Below are 18,225 nucleotides of genomic sequence, written 5' to 3'. Positions count from 1 at the left end.
GATAAATCTTCCTCCATCCCTTTATTTTTAACCTATGTGTGTCCTTGCATGTGAGATGGGTTTCCTGAATACAGCACACCAATGGGTCTTGACCTTTTATCCAATTTGCCAGTATGTGTCTTTTGAACGGGGCATTTAGCCTATTTACATTTAAGTTTAGTATTGTTATGTGTGAATTTGACCCTGCCATTTTTATGCTAGCTGGATGTTTTGCTGGTTAGTTGATGATTTTTTTTCATTATGTCGATGGTCTTTACCATTTGATATGTTTTTGGAGTGGCTGGTACTGGTTGTTTCTTTCCTTGTTTAGTGCTTCTTTCAGGAGCTCTTGTAAGGCAGGCCTGGTGGTGATGAAATCTCTCAGCAATTGCTTGCCTATAAAGGATTTTCTTTCTCCACTTATGAAGCTTAGTTTGGCTGGATATGAAATTCTAGGTTGAAAGTTCTTTTCTTTAAGGATGTTGAAATTGGCTTTCACTCTCTTCTAGCTTGTAGGGTTTCTCCCAAGAGATCTGCTGTGAATCTGATGGATTCTGTGGGTAACCCCAGCTTTCTCTCTGGCTGCCCGTAGCATTTTTTCTTTCATTTCAACCCTGGTGAATCTGACGATTATGTGCCTTGGGGTTGCTCTTCTTGAGGAATATCTTTGTGGTGTTCTCTGTATTTCCTGGACTTGAATAGTGTCCTACCTCACTAGGTTGGGGAAGTTCTCCTGCATAATATCCTGAAGAGTGTTTTCCAGCTTGGATTCATTCTCTCCGCCGCATTCAGGTACACCTATCAAACGTAGATTACATATTTTCACATAATCCCATATTTCTTGAAGGCTTTGTTCATTTCTTTTCACTCTTATTTCATTGAGTTGACCTTCAGTCTGATATCCTTTCTACTGTTTGGTCGATTCAGCTATTGAAACTTGTGTATGCTTCTTGAAGTTCTCATGCTGTGTTTTTCAGCTCCATCAAGTTGTTTATATTCTTCTCTAAACTGTTTATTCTAGTTAGCATCTCATCTAATCTTTTTTTTAGGTTCTTAGTTTCTTTGCATTGGGTTAGCACGTGTTCTTTTAGCTGGATTTTCTTTATACCTGTCGATGTTCATCTGTGGCTGAACATTCAAGAATTGGGTATTTTTGTCATGTTTGAAGTCTGGGATTTTTTTTGTACCCATCCTTCTTGGTAGGCTTTCCAGATATTAAAAAGCACTTAACTTGTTTTCGATTTGCCCTTAGAATACTACACTGGCATGAATTGCACTTTTTTTTTTAATAAATGGGAAATGAGTTGTGTTGTAATCTAAGCTGTATCTGCCTTAGGGGCACTCCAAGACCAATAATGCAGTGGCTCTTGAAGACTTGTAGATGTACTGCCTTGATAATCTTGGACAAGCTCCAACAGAATTCTCCAGATTACCAGGCAGAAACCCTTGTTCTCTTCTCTTAGTTTCTCCCAGATAAACAAAGCCTCTCTCTCTCTGTTCTGAGCCAACCAAAGCTCGGGATGAAGTAACACAAGCAGCCATGTATCCACCACCACTGTGACTGCACTGGGTTAGGCTTAAAGTCAGCAGAGCACTGGGTCTTGTCCAAAGCCTGCTGTAACCACTCCCTAGCTACTGCCATGTTTTCAAGGATCTGGGGTTCTACAATCAGCTGGTGATGAATCCAGCCAGGCCTGTGTCCTTCCCTTCAGTGCAGCAAGTTCCTTCAGTCCCCAGGCATGTCCAGAGGTACTACTGAGAAGCCCAAGACTAATCAAAAACCTTAGAAGTCTATTTGGTGTTCTGCTCCACCACAGCCTAGCTGGCACTCAGACCACAAAATGCAGTCCTTCTCACTCTTCCCTTTCCTTTCTAAAGGCAGTGGAGTCTCTTTTGAAAGTGGAAGCTGGGCAGTTTGGGATTAGGAGATGGGGGATTATAGTATTCCCTTACCCATCCCCAGCTAGTGTCTCAGTAGGTTGCACACCCCCATCCCCAGTCTACTGTCTCTGCACCCAATTCAGCACTGGGATTCACATAAAAGTTACAGTCCTTGTAGCCTAGACTACCTTTCAAGTTTATTTACAGTCCCAGAGTCCTATAGCCCACAGTGATGAGGCTTGTAGAAACTCAGTTCCAACTACTGGTATCAAAGATTCACCTTTGGCCAGGGCTGGTCTAAATGCATCAGTGGGCATCAGCTGAATTTGGGCTGGTTTTCCTTTCTGCCATAACAGAACAGCACTGATTTTATGCTCTAAAATTGCTATGTTTTCCCTCCCTCAGTATTAAGAAATGTTCTCTGAACCATGCCACTGCTTCCAGGGGAAAAAAGGGTGTCAGTAATTCAGTACTATTTTTTCTACCTCTTCAGTTCCTCTTTCAATGATTTACATTTAAATCTAGGTACACATCTGATTTTGGTTTTATGAAGATACATTTTGTGTAAACAGCTGTTAAATTGATGTCCTTGCAGGAGGCATAATCAGTGAAGCATTCTATTCTGCCATCCTGCTCCACTCTCCATTTGTATACCTTCTTTTGAGAAATTTCTGTTCATGTTATTTGCCCACTTTTTAATGAGATTACTTGGGTTTCTTTTCCTGCTGTTTTGAGCTCCTTGTAGATTCTAGAAAATAGTCCTTTGTTGAAGGTATATTTTGAAAATATTTTCTCTCATTCTGTAGGTTGTATGTTTACTCTGCTTGTCATTGCTTTTACTGTGCAGAAGCGCTTTAGTTTACTTAGGTCCCATTGTCAACTTTTTTTGTTGAAATTGCTTTTAAACACTGAGTTATATATCCTTAGCCTATACCAAAGCTCAGAAGAGTTTTTTCTAGCGTTTTGTCTAGAATTTTTATGATTTCAAGTCTCATAAAAGTCTTTAGTCTATCTTGAATGAATTGTTGTATATGGTGAGGTAGAAAATCATATTTCATTCTTCTACATGTTCCCCTGGGAAATATAAGCCAAGCACGGATCCTACAGCTACCTCTGTAGGTGGCTCTCTCCTGCAAGAAACATCTCCTAGCTGGAAACCAATGGGCACAGCCTATTACAACATCTTCTGGCAAAATAACACAGCATTTGTGAAGGAGAAAACTTTTGTCTTATCTCTGCTAACACCATACCCACATTATCCCAGCTAATCAGAAGGTCTTGAGTGTGTTCACAAGTCCAGTACATTGCTAGTACAGCAGGCATTTGAGAAAACCACCATACTAAGGCTATTTATAACCAAGGAAATCTTACAGAGTCTATGTAACTCCCTTGCCACCCCCATCAGTGATGGTGCTTGCACCTGCTGTTGGGAGACCAGAGGATAAGCAGGCCCAGTTAAGCCCCATTCAACATTGTCCTCCTTTGTACCAAAGAGTAGAGTCTAATCCACCGTACATCTCTCAGGCCTTTCCACAGCCTGAGGCATCAGAGATTTCCAGTTGACTGACAAAGAAGTCAATGGCCAATTAACCTCAAATGAAGAGCCAATATTACAGGTGAATAATCATAGGCCAAATAGAGTGTGAAAGAGAGAGTAATGGAGCTTATTGGTCAACTCATAGGAAGAATCTACAACTCAAAAACACACACACACACACACACACACACAAATAAAGTAAGAAGCTGGCAATGGTCAAACACTGAGAGACTTAGTAATCTATGGAAAAGGGAGGTGGGAGTGTTCTCTGCTTTCCTACCCAATCTTGAAGACTGCTAGGGTCTGAAGTCAAGGTGGGCTTCTTTGCCTTCAAGAGCACAAGTGCTGTAGTGAGCTGTGGTTTTGAGGCTTCTTGAGGACATTACCTTGTTCACATAAGGTCCCTTTCCTTTTCTCTTGGATCTGAGCTCTTTTTAACTGTTTTTGTAGAATTCGCTAGTGAAGATATCCTGAGCTGGAACTTTTTCAGCATGGGAGTTCTTGATTGCTAATTCAAATACTTATCAAATGTGTACTCACACTTTCCATTTATGAGATCTTTATTTGATTAGTCCCTTAGCCTTGGCATTTGCATTACCCCTACTCTTCTGCATTCAGTATAGGTAGTTAATACCTCAAGTCTTTGTATTAATAATTGACATTTCTCTTCACTTTGTATATTCCTATTTATTCCTGAACTTTTTCCCTAGAATAAGTTGCCTGTTGCCTCCCATCTGGATTGCAATTTTGTTAGACCTATCTTGTCTTTGTGAGTTCATTCTCTTTCATTACATTTTATTCTTGGTTTTGTTGACATATTTGTTTTAAACAATTTCAGCTTCATAATGAATATGTAGGCAATACTGAGTCTTTGTAAATTTTTGATGAAAGAAGAGAATTGCAAACTCTTGATTCAAGAGAGTAACACTTTTCATAGTATGGCCCTAATTTACCTATATTTATAAACTAAAATTGTTTTCACTTAAAAATAAGAAAAATTCATAAAAATGAATGTGTTCGGCTATTCTTGCATTGCTATAAAGAAATATCTGAGGCCAGATAATTTATAAGAAAATGAGGTCTGCTTGGCTCACAGTTCTGCAGGCTGTACAAGCATGATGCTGGCATCTGCTCAGCTTCTGGAGAGTCCTCAGGGAGCATTTGCTCATTGCAGAAGGCAAAGCAGCAACAGGCACATCACATGGCAAGAGGAGAAGCAAGTTGGAGAAACAGTTTTAAACAATCAGATCTTGTGTGAACTCACTCATTTTCAGGATAGCATCAAAGGAAAAAACATTCATGAGAAATTTACCCCCATGATCCAATCACCTCTCACCAGGTCCCAAATACAACACTGGGGATTGAATTTCAACTAAAGATTTGAGGAGACAAGTATTTATTATCCAAACTATATCAAGAGCTTAACCAAATAGTTTGTTTATATATCTCAAATACAAGAAGTCTTATGGTGGGCTAGATTAGAAATAATATGGTAGCCCTGCATCATAGAGTCAAGTGCCTTCTTTTTTTCTTTTTTCCACCATATTTAGTATAGAAGTCTTGATGACTATGACCAAATACTCATGCCCCAAGATGATGTCAATCCCACCTCCTCCTTCACATTTGTGTTTCAAGTAATAAGAAGAAAATAAAAGAAGATTCATGTTCTGGTTTGATTGTGTCCCCTAGAGTTAATGCACTAAAAATGATTTCCCAGTGCAACAGTGTTGGAAGGTGCAGCCTAACAAGACATGACTAGGTCATCAGTGTTCTGCCCTTATCAGTATACTCAGATAGTTACTGCAAGAGTTGTGTGGTTCTTGACAGTTTGTCATCAATGTGACTGTGGCTCGCTCTTGTTCTCTCACTCTTACCCTTCCTTGTCCTTCTACTTTTTGCCATGCAATGAAATAGCAGGAAGGCAATTGCCAGAGGCCAGTGCCATGCACTTGGACTTCCCAGTCTTTAGAATCATCAGAAACAAATTTATTTTCTTTATAAATTACCAAGTCTACAGTATTCTGTTATATAACACAAATTGAACTAAGACAGGGGATCAGTGTGCTTCTGCTTCTATTTCTGGGGAAATAAATATTCTTTGTAACTAAACTAAGCAGCAAATGATTTCACGAATGGAATTTGTAAGTCTATCAGGAAATAAAGTTTGAGTCAACTGATCTGCAGTTTCTGCCATACCATACAGTTATTTTTTCTAACACTGGACTGCCCAGTTTCTCTTCTGGCTAACTTTACAACATAGTATGTTCTTTTTAAAATTTAGTATAATTAGATATGCTGGCACATAATTTCTCAGATAGTTGCATGAAATCACTTCTAGGAAAAGGACAACCAAGAGTCTGAATTCACTATTGAAAACTTGATTGGCACTGTAGCTGATCTATTTGTTGCTGGAACAGAGACAACAAGCACCACTCTGAGATATGGACTCCTGCTCCTGCTGAAGCACCCAGAGGTCACAGGTAGGACCACAGATGATGAACAAAGTGAATTTCAGAACAATGCTGAGAAGATGGTGCCAGTGTCCTCCGTTCTGTTTCCCTTAGAAAAGCTTCATTCTTTAAATTTCTGTGTCATCAGCTGTAATCTGTCTAAATTTGATGACATCATTAAAAAGGACATCTTTGCACAATGGAGGAGGATGACCAAGATCAGTAAAAACAGTATGGCAGCAGCAAAATAAATAAAGCCCTGATTAAGTGTCTGGATTTCAGTAGAGGTAATTTGTGGTAGGGAGAGCCAACATAATTTGGCCTGGTATTGAATGTTGGTTTTATTATGAAAGTCCACTTTGAACAGTAGATACATTCTTGAAGATATCTTTTCTCATTTTGAAAATTCCGTGCTCTAATGCTGGGGTAAGGAGATAAAAACAATCTTTATTGAAGCATAAGTGGAAATTCTAGAATTGTCTTGAGGCATCCTGAGATAAATTCCAGTTTGGGAAGTAATCTAAAAGTCAGACTCCTAAGAAAGGTGTTTTCATTTAAGCAGAGGCCGTACCTAAAGGAATTTTATTATTCTAGAAGTGTGTTTCATACAACTGCTGTGAAAGAGGGGTTAATAATTGCATCTTTCCAATACAACTTTTCTTTAGAATTTACAATTTACCTTTAAAGTAAATTCTACATTTCCTTAGAATTTACCTTTAAATACTTCCTGTTTTGCAGCAGATAGCATCCCTTTTCCCCCATGTCAGGATCCCACTGAAATTTCAATAACTAAATTATAAATTAAAATTAGCCTGCTGAAGTAAAAAGAGAGGAGAATAGAAAACAGCCAATAAGTCTTTGTCAAATTTCTAAAATACAGAGAGACAATGGAGAATTGACAATTGATACAGCATAGAGGATGAAGTTGTAACCTAAGTGTCAGCAGAGGAAGATTTATCAAGAGGAAAAGCTAATATGTGTCACTATGATTCCTATAAGGTTATTTGGGGACATCAAGCGCCAAAGAAGGTAGAGAATGGGGCTGAAAAGGGAGGCTCTCCCATGTTTTCTCCATAGCTTCTTTTATCAGGTACCTGATTTTTTCCCACTGGAAAAGCGAGGCACACTCTCCAGCGAAACTGAGGCTAAGAAGCCCTGTACTTGGGAATAATTTACAGGGCCAGAAAAGAGTGAGCTGCGAAGCCAGAAAAAAAGGTTTGGGAAAGATGTACTCCTCAGATTCAAAGACTCAGCATTTTTCTCCATCTTGCTTTCTGACATTCAGTAGTCAGCAAGATATTCTCCAGAGAAGAAACAAGTCTAGAGAAAAGACCCCCATATTTTGCCACGTTAAGTTACAAGTGTTCAGCAGAGTAAATGAAGTTAAAACATGCACCACAGGACACAGGGTCATAGAATTTTGGAGCACCAGAAGTAAAGGGAAGATCTTTCAGAGACATATTTTAGGTCATGTATAAAATATCAGCATTCAGACAGCATCAGAATTCTCAAGCATAGTATCTTGTGTATTAATAGAAAAAAAAATAGACCTGTATGCTTGCTACAAATTTCATGTTCTGTACTAACTTTCTCCAATACTGGAGGTTGTGCTCCATCTCATTTCTGAAACCAAGTCAGTAGAAATCACAGGTGCCAGGAATCAGGAGACCTCATGTAAGAGAATGAGAGTATCAGAGAGACTGCTGGGCACCAGTCCCAGAAAACAACCACTTCAGAAAAGACCAGGTGGATAACACATGTAGAAGAGATGTCAAGAAACAAAGAGATGTGATTGATAGTCTGAGATTTCCATATAATTGGGAAATTATTACTGGGAGTTGCAAACATGTACCTGAGCGTGTGCAAATAGTCTAGCTTGAAGCATATAAAATTGTGATTTAACTAAAGAGCCAATGAAGAATGTGTATGTATGAATAGATGGGTGTGTGTGTGAGTGTGTGTGTGTGTCAGAATGATGTAAATAATGAATAGTGATATAACCTGGAATTGCGGTCTAAATATATTCTGATAAGTAGGAGCATTGTGTGTGTGTGTGTGTGTGTGTGTGTGTGTGTGTATGTATGTATACATATCACTTTGTGGGTGTGTGTCTATATATGGAATAGAGATGAAGATTGAAATTCTCATCTCCCATACCAGAAAATCATTAAATATTGTCTAAAAATTGTTAAGTAAAAAATATAAAGAGATAGTGATTATTTAGAAATATGAATATACATTTCAGAAGAAGCTGCTAGCATGTTCAAAGTGGCCACAATTGGGAACTGGAAGAGCGAAGAGAGTACCATTGCTAATTGCACTTCCCCACACACACACACATGAACGCGCAAAAAACACAAACACAAATATATTTATAAAACCATTACAATTTAACAGTATACCTCATGTATTATTTTGATAATACATATACTATTTGATTCTTGTTTTTCTGTTTACAAGCACTGTAATTTCTTGACTTATTGTGTTCTGTTTATCTTTTAAATAATTTATTACTTACATCTGTATTAGTTGTTATGTGTGTTAATTTATAGAAATGTACTTGTGTGCTGTAATTACTAGTTTGTAGGAGAATGACATGTATCTATGTTATGGCAATTCTCTTTATACAGCTGGTTGTACTTCTGGACATGTAACTCATATTTGTAATGTTGTTGGGATTTTTATGTGAAGTTTAATGTGGCCATGAATTGCTATGATAAATGTTCTATGTATCTCCGTTTCCATCAGTTCTTCCTTGTGTCTTGTCAGCTAAAGTCCAGGAAGAGATTGATCATGTAATTGGCAGACACAGGAGCCCCTGCATGCAGGATAAGAGCCACATGCCTTATACAGATGCTGTAGTGCACGAGATCCAGAGATACATTGACCTTGTCCCCACCAGTGTGCCCCATGCAGTGACCACTGACATTAAGTTCAGAAATTACCTCATCCCCAAGGTAAGCTTGTTTCTCTTACACTATATTTCTGTGCTTCTGAAATTTCCAAAGTACAAGTTTGACTCCAACCCTCTAAAAACACAAGATGAGAGGAGTCCAATTCTCATATATGTAGGAGCTTGATGGACTTTCTGCTATTTTGTTGGGGCTATAAAGATTTATAAAGCTCTTTTCTTTTTTTTTCTTTTTTTATTGCATTTTAGGTTTGGGGGTACATGTGAGGAACATGGAAGATTGTTGCATAGGTACAAACATGGCAGTGTGATTTGCTGCCTTCCTCCCCTTCACCTATATCTGGCATTTCTCCCCATGCTATCTCTCCCCAACTCCCCACCTATAATAGGTCTCCTTAATAGGCTACTCTTAGGTGTTTACATTTTCAAATAATTGTTGAAAATAATCAGCGTGCCAATTTCCCAAAACACTCTTCTGAGATTTTTGTCAAACAGACACTCAATGTATAGTTCAATCTGGAAAGACTTAGCATGTTCATGCATTGAATTTTTAAATTCATGAATATGGTTATGCTCACAACTTACTGAGCTTTATTCTGTTTTCTCAGTAATGTTTTAGTTTCAGTACAGTGGCTTACAACTCTATCACTATGTTTTTCCTAGATAATTAATATTTTATTGTTATAAATTTTTATTTATTTGTAACTGGTATATGTAATTGTATTTAATTTTACTATTCTGATGACCTTATATCTAACAACTTTCCTAAATTTACTGATCATTGCTAACAATTTACCTGTGGATATGCTTGGAATTTCTATGTACATTATCTTGCTATCTAGGTTAATATGTATTTTATTTCTTATTTTCTAATTATTTTGTCCTTAATTTATCTTTATTGCATTACTGCACTGGCTAGCCTTTCCAGAATAGCACTGAACAGAATTGATGATAGAAGGCATCATTTTATTTCATTTCTGATCTGCTGGAGGGTAGAGTATAAGAACATTAATATTTTACTACTTAGAATGATGCTTTATTTTAGTAGATACTCTTTATCAGAAATCTTTAAAATGTTAGTAGATGTTCTTTATCAGATTAGGAAAATTTTCCCTCTTCTCTTATTTTTATATAAATTTTTGTCATGAATATGTGTGCAATTTTATCAAATTGATTCTCTGCCTCTGTCTGATTGCATATGCTGGCCTCACATCCCTCACTAAATATATATAAGTATACAGAAAAAGCTGTATTTGCTCTGTTACTTATTGTTTAGGACTTCTGTATTTATATTTCATAAGATATTTTGTCTGCAACTTTTCTTCTTCAAAAATTTCTTGTCAGAGTTATGATAACAAGATAATGCTGGCTGCATAAAACTAGGTGAGAAATGTTCCTAATGTGGGTCTGTTTTTATTGCTTTCCCTTTCTTTCACCTTTCTTCTTGTGACCACTTAGTTGTATTCTTGAAATGCCTAAAAGCCTATGGCTTGGTACCAGATATAATATATGAAAAAATGCAGAATTTGAGAGAATGGATTCAATTCCTCTCTCATAGGCAGTAATAATGACAACACCTCCTGTCCTGAATCAGAATTGAACATGATGTGAACACAGTCAAATATTGACTGTAGGTATGGACTTGCCTCTCTGAGGTTCTTCCATTACTGGGACCAATTTTTGCCTTTGTAATCTGGAGACCAATTTTAGTCTTTGCAGCTTTACAATACTTTCTATCATATGGTTTCTGTATTCATCCAGATGTTTTAATTGCTGTGCTATAAGCCACACAATTTCACTTATTATTATGCAATTTAAAATAATAGAAGTTATGTTTTCATGAAGAAAAGCAATGAGATTGATAAGGTTTTAATTACTGTCATCCTCTGGAGAAGACAGAATTGATAACTTATAAAGATGCAAGGGGGTTTGCCCTAATTATCACTGATTTTCTACAAGAGTTAGGACTTCAATCTACACTGTTTTTACCAAAGCACACAACCAGGAGAGGCTTGCCTTTCTCAATACTGGAATCTATCTACACCTCCATACTGCAGTATGTATGCCCCAAAAGAAAGATTTTCCTTGTACACAATACTCAGTAGTTATTGTTCAAATAATAATACAGCCTAATTTAAATTTTTCCAATTTCTGAGAAGACTTTTATGGCTTTTTTCTTCTGCAGTTTACTATCCAGGCAAGGAACAAGCATATAATTTATTTGTCTTGACCTTTTCACCTCCTATAATCACGGAAAGTTCCTTTCCTTGTTTGTTTCTTTTCTATCAGTTGATCTTTTTGAGACCAGCAGTCATTTAAAATGTTCCTCAGACTGGTTTTGTGTGACTGTTTTCTAGAGGAAGATTCCAGCTACAATTTTGGCAAACAAACTACATAGGTGCTTTAAATATCCCACTGAATCACACTGATAAGGGACGAGCATAAAATGTCACATGTGCCATTATTGCTCATGCTAAGTTCCTCACATAATTTGGTGGTATCCTCCAGATCTCACCATTGCAGAGGTTCTGCTTTTTTTTTTTTTTAATTGAGACAGAGTCTCACTCTATCACCAGTCTGGAGTGCAGTGGCGTGATCTCAGTTCACTGCAACCTCCACCTCCCAGGTTCAAGCAATTCTCCTGCCTCAGTCTACTGAGTAACTGGGACTACAGGCATGCACCACCACACCCAGCTAATTTTTGTATTCTTAGTAGAGACAGGATTTCACCATGTTGGCCAGGATGGTCTCACTCTCTTGACTTCATGATCCTCCTGCCTCAGCCTCCTAAAGTGCTGGGATTACAGGAGTGAGCCACTGTGCCCGACCTGATCTGCTTTTTATATGCAACTAGTAAAAATCTATGGTGGTACATTAAGGCTATGTGTAACTCCTGCTTCCAGAATCACATACCTATTGGCTCTAGCTTTAATTGATGATCCTTGCCTGACCTGATGATCCTGACTTGAATTGTGACAAAGTGATAATTTTTCTAATTTCATCATCTTTTCAGTGTTTTAAACTAACATTAATCTATAGATGGCAATAATAAACACTCCATAGTTTTTACTTGTTATTGCACTTGTGATTATCATCTCAGAAGACATCATATTTAGATAGATTAGATGTTTATTTACAAAAGTTTCATGAACAGATACTCTGAACATTTCAGATATCAACAGAGACTTCCATTTTAAATCATAATCTACATAATCTAAATACAAAATGTGTGAAATTTGAAGAGACGATATAGAGCGGCAACTGGCGATAGACAAGGGCATCCAAACTTTATCAGGAGAACACATTCAGAAGGTTACACACAAGTATCCAAGATGTAAAACTTCAAATGTGATTGGAAAGCTCTTCAGCAAGATTCCGTCACTGGCCTTAAACTCATCCATGTAAATTACTGTGTCTGGCTGGACTTGAGTTTCCTCATCTAAAGATCAATGATATGGGGCTACGTGATGTCCACTACTTCTTCTCACTTCCAGACTTCTTTATAAATCAGATTATCTGTTTTGTTCCTTCCAGGGCACAGCCATAATGCCATCACTGAGTTCCGTGCTGCACAGTGACAAAGAATTTCCCAATCCAAATATCTTTGACCCTGGCCACTTTCTTGATAAAAATGGCAACTTTAAGAAAAGTGACTACTTCATGCCTTTCTCAGCAGGTAATAGAAACTTATCTCCATCTGTATTTAAGGGAAAGAGATAACTCTTGGGAATCAGTTGCAATTTACATGGCACCTCCTCTGGGGCTGGTAGAATTGCTCTTTGTTCATGATCAAGAGCACCACTCCCAATACCCATGTGCTCCACCCTCACAATACACCCTCATTATTGGGCCAGATAGTGGGACTTTGAGGAGTTAATTCCATTGTTCCTAACTGAGAAAACTAACGTCTAGGTTGGTTGAACTCTGCTGTTAGATACATCACTAAGGTACCCAAGAGCTCCTCCTAGAAGGCAAACTTCATCTGATCTTTCCTTACCTGCCATGAGAAATGTATCTAAGTCCACAACTGCATTGAGTGTTTTCTGCATGGTGTTCCTCACCACACAGGCTGAGCTCTAGGGGCACAAGTTTCAACGACAACAGAATGAATTCTTAAGAGGCTCACTCCTGAGTTAGGGAAGAAGAGTAAACAGGTCATTGTAATTTGGTGAGACCGGGACTTTGAGAGACAAAACCACAGGGCATAGAGGGGGAACCTGCATGCTTCTTGCTCTCTCATACAACACAGTGAGACATAAAATGGAGTAAGTAACTCAGAGAATGTTTGATCTCCTTCAAAGGAGGTGATAAAATCTAAGGGAAGGCTGGGCATTTTGAAGGAGTTAATGAATGACAAGCAGAACATTAACTTTAGATCAAGATGTCAGACATTTGCTAAATAATCATGGGGTTCAGGAAACATTGGCAAGGTAGGAGATTACTTTATGGTGATTCCAGAGCACTCTGTCTTCCTCCATTCATGATCATATATCCTGTATTCTTGATTTTCACACCTGCATTTTGTGTGCTGAGTCTCTGGCCATGGAATCTCCTTCCTTTATTCTTTGACCTTTTATGTCTACTCTATATTTGGCACTGTAGATACCAAGATGACAAGGACAGAGATCTTCATTCAAGAATTTACTTTTTCTTTTCTTTTTTGAGGTGGAATCTTGCTTTGTTGCCTAGGCTGGAGTGCAGTGGCATGATCTCAGCTCACTGCAACCTCTGCCTCCTGGGTTGAAGCAATTTTTCTGTCAAAGCCTCCCAAGTAGCTGAGACTACAGGTGCCCACCCACCACACCACACCCAGCTAATTTTTGCATTTTTAGTGGAGACAGGGTTTCACCATATTGGCCAGGCTGGTCTCAAACTAATGGACTCAAGTGATCTACCCGCCACCTTGGCCTCTCAAAGTACAGGCGTGAGCCACCATGTCCACCCAAGAATTCACATTTTAGCACAACAGATAAATAAATACAGAATTATGATTCCAGATGATCCATGCTTTAAGGAAAGCATGAGTATGATGTTGAGGAAAACCAGAAAGGGTATGATTTTTATTACTTGAGGGACTTATAAATAGTGTGAAGGTGAAATAAAATTGGACCTATGTCCTGAATGTAGCCTAATAAAGGTGTATCTTAGCCAAAACGAACAACAGGATATGAAACTTGAAACTTCATGGTGTGTTCAACGTTGATAAAGAGTGTGTATGGCTAGAGCTGAGAACAGATTATGTGAAAAGTGAAAGGAAAGATCACAGAATATCAGGCTTGAAACAGGAAACAGAGATATACTTGTATTTATATAATGACAGATGGAAACTCAAAATGGCAAAAGACCTGTTTTAATGTGGAAATAACTAATGAAGTGATTGTTATGAGTATTTGTTAAATATCTGTTGAATGAAAGATGCCTATTGAGATTAGATGTTAGACAGATAGCAAGTTTGTCCATTTTTGTACATTTATTTGTCCCACCATCCATTATTCCATCCACCATTTCATCCCTCTATTCATCCGTGTGTTCATTCATCTACCCAGTCATTCATCAATTTACTGCATTTTCTGTTTGTGCAAGTCACAACAGTCACAGTTAAATACAAGGAGTAACTATTTTCTCTCTTTGTTATCTTCAGGGAAACGAATTTGTGCAGGAGAGGGACTCGCCCGCATGGAGATATTTTTATTCCTAACCACAATTTTACAGAACTTTAATCTGAAATCTGTTGGTGATATAAAGAACCTAAATACTACTGCAGTTAGCACAGGGATAGTTTCTTTGCCACCCTCGTACCAGATCTGCCTCATTCCTGTCTGAAGAATGCTAGGTCATCTTGTTGCAGATCTGCTGTCACCTGTAACTCTTTTTTATCAAGGACATTCCCACTATTATGTCTTCTCTAACCTCTCATCACATCTTCTGATTCCCTCAATATCCCCATGAGCATTCAACCTCCATTAAGGAGAGTTGTTCAGGTAATTGCACAAATATATTTGCAATTATTCATACTCTAATACTTGTATTGACTGCCATATATGCTAATACTTTTCTAGTACTGATGTTTTAATATGTTATCACTGTAAAACACAGAAAAGTGATTAATTATTGATAATTTAGATACATTTCTTTTGTGAATGTGCTAAATAAAATGTTATTAATTGTTATTAATCAGTTCTCAGACTTTCCTTCCTTTGTGCATATTGTAAGAAAGAAATTTAAAAAAAGAAAATTCCAGGAGTCCCGGCTTGTCGTCATAATGATAAGCGGAGAATGACAAAGGGGAAGATGGTGAGGAAGGTCTATGGATGTTTGACACCTAGAGTTGAAGGTTTGGCTTTATAAGAGAGAAAATCTCTCCAAGGGAAGAAACAACCTTAAGGGACATATTGAGTTCAGTTGTGTATTTGTGGAGATAATGTGAGGCTAATTACTTCAGGGCCATACAATTAAATTACCATTACATTTATGTGTAAAACAAGAAATAGAAATTGGAAAAATAACGTAATCTGTTGAGACTTTCCAAGGATTTTGTTCTTGTTTGGAGAGAGAAGAATAAAACTCAGAACATAAGATTAGCCATATGAAAGTATATATTCATACTTGATTCTAAGTTAAAACATAAAGTGAAAAAGAATTCAGATTTTTGTTTAGTGTTCACAACAATACCAAAATAGAGGGATGAATTCAGACACTCAATCTCCATTCCTACTTCACTGATCCACTCATCTTTAACCCCATAGGCCAAAAAAATGGAGCGGGGACATGAGGGCACTCAAGCACAAAGTTTCTGTAAACAGTTAGAACAAGCACAGGTTCCATGGTCCGCTTATCAGATAAAGTTACTGAAGTCAGTCTCTTGTCCAATGAAAGCTGTAGCCATGGCTTGTGGAACAGTGGGTAAAGGTCAGCATCTGATAGTAGAGGGGCTGCAAATTGTTTTAGTATTGCTGATCTTGAGACCAGTGCTTGTATAGCTGCTAGAGAAAAAGAAAAACCTTGTGCCAGTTAGAACATAGTTTATTCTTTAAGTGTAGGGGTGCATGAACTAACTCTTGCCTGCCATGCCTGTTTATAAGTTGATATCTTATGGCCACAAAGAGTTGACCCATCAGTCTTATGATCTCTATTTTAACACTAATGCTGATGAGTTGTTTTGTGTATACCACAAAAGGGAGAGGGTCTAAAGAGGCATGTCTGATCTCCCATCACACATGGGCGGGAGCACAGTTTTTAAGGTTTTCTGTGGTACCCTTGTCCAAGGGGGCTTAGAATTTATTTTTAGTCCAAAGTAATTACAGAATTTCAAAGAATCCACCCACAGAATACATCTAAACAGTTGAGAAGAATATAGTTATAATGGAGAAGACAGCCACACACTATCTGAACCTAGTAACCAAATGACATCATTCTAATGAAGCAGATTGAAATTGCCTGTCACCCAAAAATGAGAAAAAAAGCATCATCTTTGATAGTCCTGGCAAAGATGTATCTGCTGAATTTAGTCATTAGAAAACATCCTACAGGCCTAAATTGAGGAATATTTTATAAATATTCAGTCTGTACTCTCAAAAGACTGGCAATGTCTTGGAAGTCAAGTAATAACTAAAGAACTGCTCCACACTGAAGCTGATGGAAGAGACGTGACAGCTAGTTTTGGCATGTGGTGCTGGATTCTGAACTGAATTACAAGTGGGACAAAAAGTATATCTTTGGGACTTTTTGGTAAAACACCAACAGGAACAAGAATTAGAAAGTTACGATGCATTAACATTAATTTTCTGATCCTGTTGATTTTACTATATTTAGATAAGAGAATCACCTTGTTATTAGTAAATACATACTAAAATACTTCAGGTTTCTGGTATCAGGTCAGTATTTACTTTCACCCAGGAAGCACAAGGGGTCAGGGAATTCCCTTCCCTAGCCAAGGGAAGCCGTGAGGAACTATGCCTGAGGAATGGCACACTCCAGCCCAGATACTATGCTTTTCCCATGGTCTTTGAAACCCACAGACCAGAATATTTCCTCAGGTGCCTATGCTACCAGGTCCCCGGCTTTCAAGAACAAAACCGGGCAGACACTGAGCTAGCTACAGTAGGTTTTTTTTCCATATCCCAGTGTCACCTGGAATGCAAGCAAGATAGAACTCTTCACTCCCCTGAAAAGGAGGTTGAAGCCAGGGAGCAAAGTGGTCTAGCTCATTGAATGCCACCCCCACAGAGCCCGGAAAGCTAAGATCCACTGGCTTGAAATTCTTGCTGCCAGCACAGCAGTCTGAAGTTGACCTAAGATGCTCAAACTTGGTGTAGGGAGGGGCATCCACCATTACTGAGGCTTGAGCAGGCAGTTTTCTCCTAACAGTGTAAACAAAGCCACAAGGAAGTTCACACTGGGCAGGAGCCCATTGGAGCTTGGCAAAACCACTGTAGCCAGACTGCTTCTCTAGATTCCTCCTCTCTGGGCAGGGCACCAGCAGCCCCAGTCAGTTGTTTATAGATAAAACTCCCATCTCCCTGGGACAGAGCACCTGGGGGAAGGGGCAGCTGTGGGAGCAGCTTCAGCAGACTTAAATGTTCCTCTCTTCTGGCTGTGAAGAGAGCAGCAAATCTCCCAGAACAGCACTCAAGCTCTGCTAAGGGACAGACTGCCTCCTCAATTGGGTCCCTGACACCCATGCCTCCTGACAAGGAGACACCTCCCAGCAGAGATCAACAGACATCTCATACAGGAGAGCTTCAGGTGACAACTTACAGGTGCCCCTCTGAAACAAAACTTCTAGAGAAAGAAAGAGACAACAATCTTTGCTGTTCTGCAGCCATCACTGGTGATACGTAGGCAAACGAGATCTGGAGTGGACCTCCAGCAAACCCCAGCAGATCTGCAGCACAGGTTCCTGATTGTTAGAAGGAAAACTAACAAACTGTTAGAAGGAAGGGTTGAAAGCAATAGTTTCAACATCAGCAAAAAGGACATCCACACGCAGTTGCATTGTTAGAAGCTGGGAAGGGGGTGTTTGTCTAAGCAACAGGGCAGAAAAAATGTAGATTAGAATATGGGCTCAATAGAGTGTGGCAGATACAGGTTGCAATCACAGTGAAAGAATAAAAAAGAAACAAATGATCTGGAATGAATGGTGTCTGTGTTTGGAGCAGGATTCATTCTGCCTCCTGATGTGTCTTTTTACCATTCCCCACTTAATGTCTGGGGCCTGTTTTGTCCATGGAAGCCACATTATCCAGGGCTGCAGTTCCTGTAGGGCCTTTCCTAGGCCAGCTCTAGTTTTTTCTTTCTTTCCATCCTTTGATGAGGATGTAGTCTCCAGGCATGAGTTTTTTCTTCTTTCTATCCTTTGATGAGGATGTAGTCTCCAAGTTGGTGCCAGTATACTGAAAATTCCAGGGGCGGTACATGTGCTAAGAGACCTTTAGTAATCTTTGTTAAAGAGCAGGTTAGTGCTTTAA

The 18,225-nt window shown here is 38.6% G+C and overlaps 1 protein-coding gene across 1 annotated transcript in view; it reads left to right on the top strand.

Annotated features, from left to right (window-relative positions):
- CYP2C8 (cytochrome P450 family 2 subfamily C member 8) overlaps window positions 1-14,925 on the top strand; it is a 30,211-nt gene extending 15,286 nt beyond the window's left edge. Inside the window, exons 6-9 of the mRNA XM_017497369.2 lie at window positions 5,736-5,877; window positions 8,617-8,804; window positions 12,293-12,434; window positions 14,400-14,925. Of these exons, the coding sequence (XP_017352858.1) occupies window positions 5,736-5,877; window positions 8,617-8,804; window positions 12,293-12,434; window positions 14,400-14,581 (654 nt within the window). The 3' untranslated portion in view covers window positions 14,582-14,925. The remainder of the gene's footprint in view (window positions 1-5,735; window positions 5,878-8,616; window positions 8,805-12,292; window positions 12,435-14,399) is intronic.
- The last annotated feature ends 3,300 nt before the right edge of the window (window positions 14,926-18,225 follow it).

The sequence above is a fragment of the Cebus imitator genome, unplaced genomic scaffold (genome assembly GCF_001604975.1).
Source record: "Cebus imitator isolate Cc_AM_T3 unplaced genomic scaffold, Cebus_imitator-1.0 Scaffold230, whole genome shotgun sequence".
In the NCBI taxonomy this organism is placed as follows: Eukaryota; Metazoa; Chordata; class Mammalia; order Primates; family Cebidae; genus Cebus; species Cebus imitator.
Note: the sequence above shows the minus strand (reverse complement) of the source record. Positions and strands in the feature narration are given on the sequence as shown.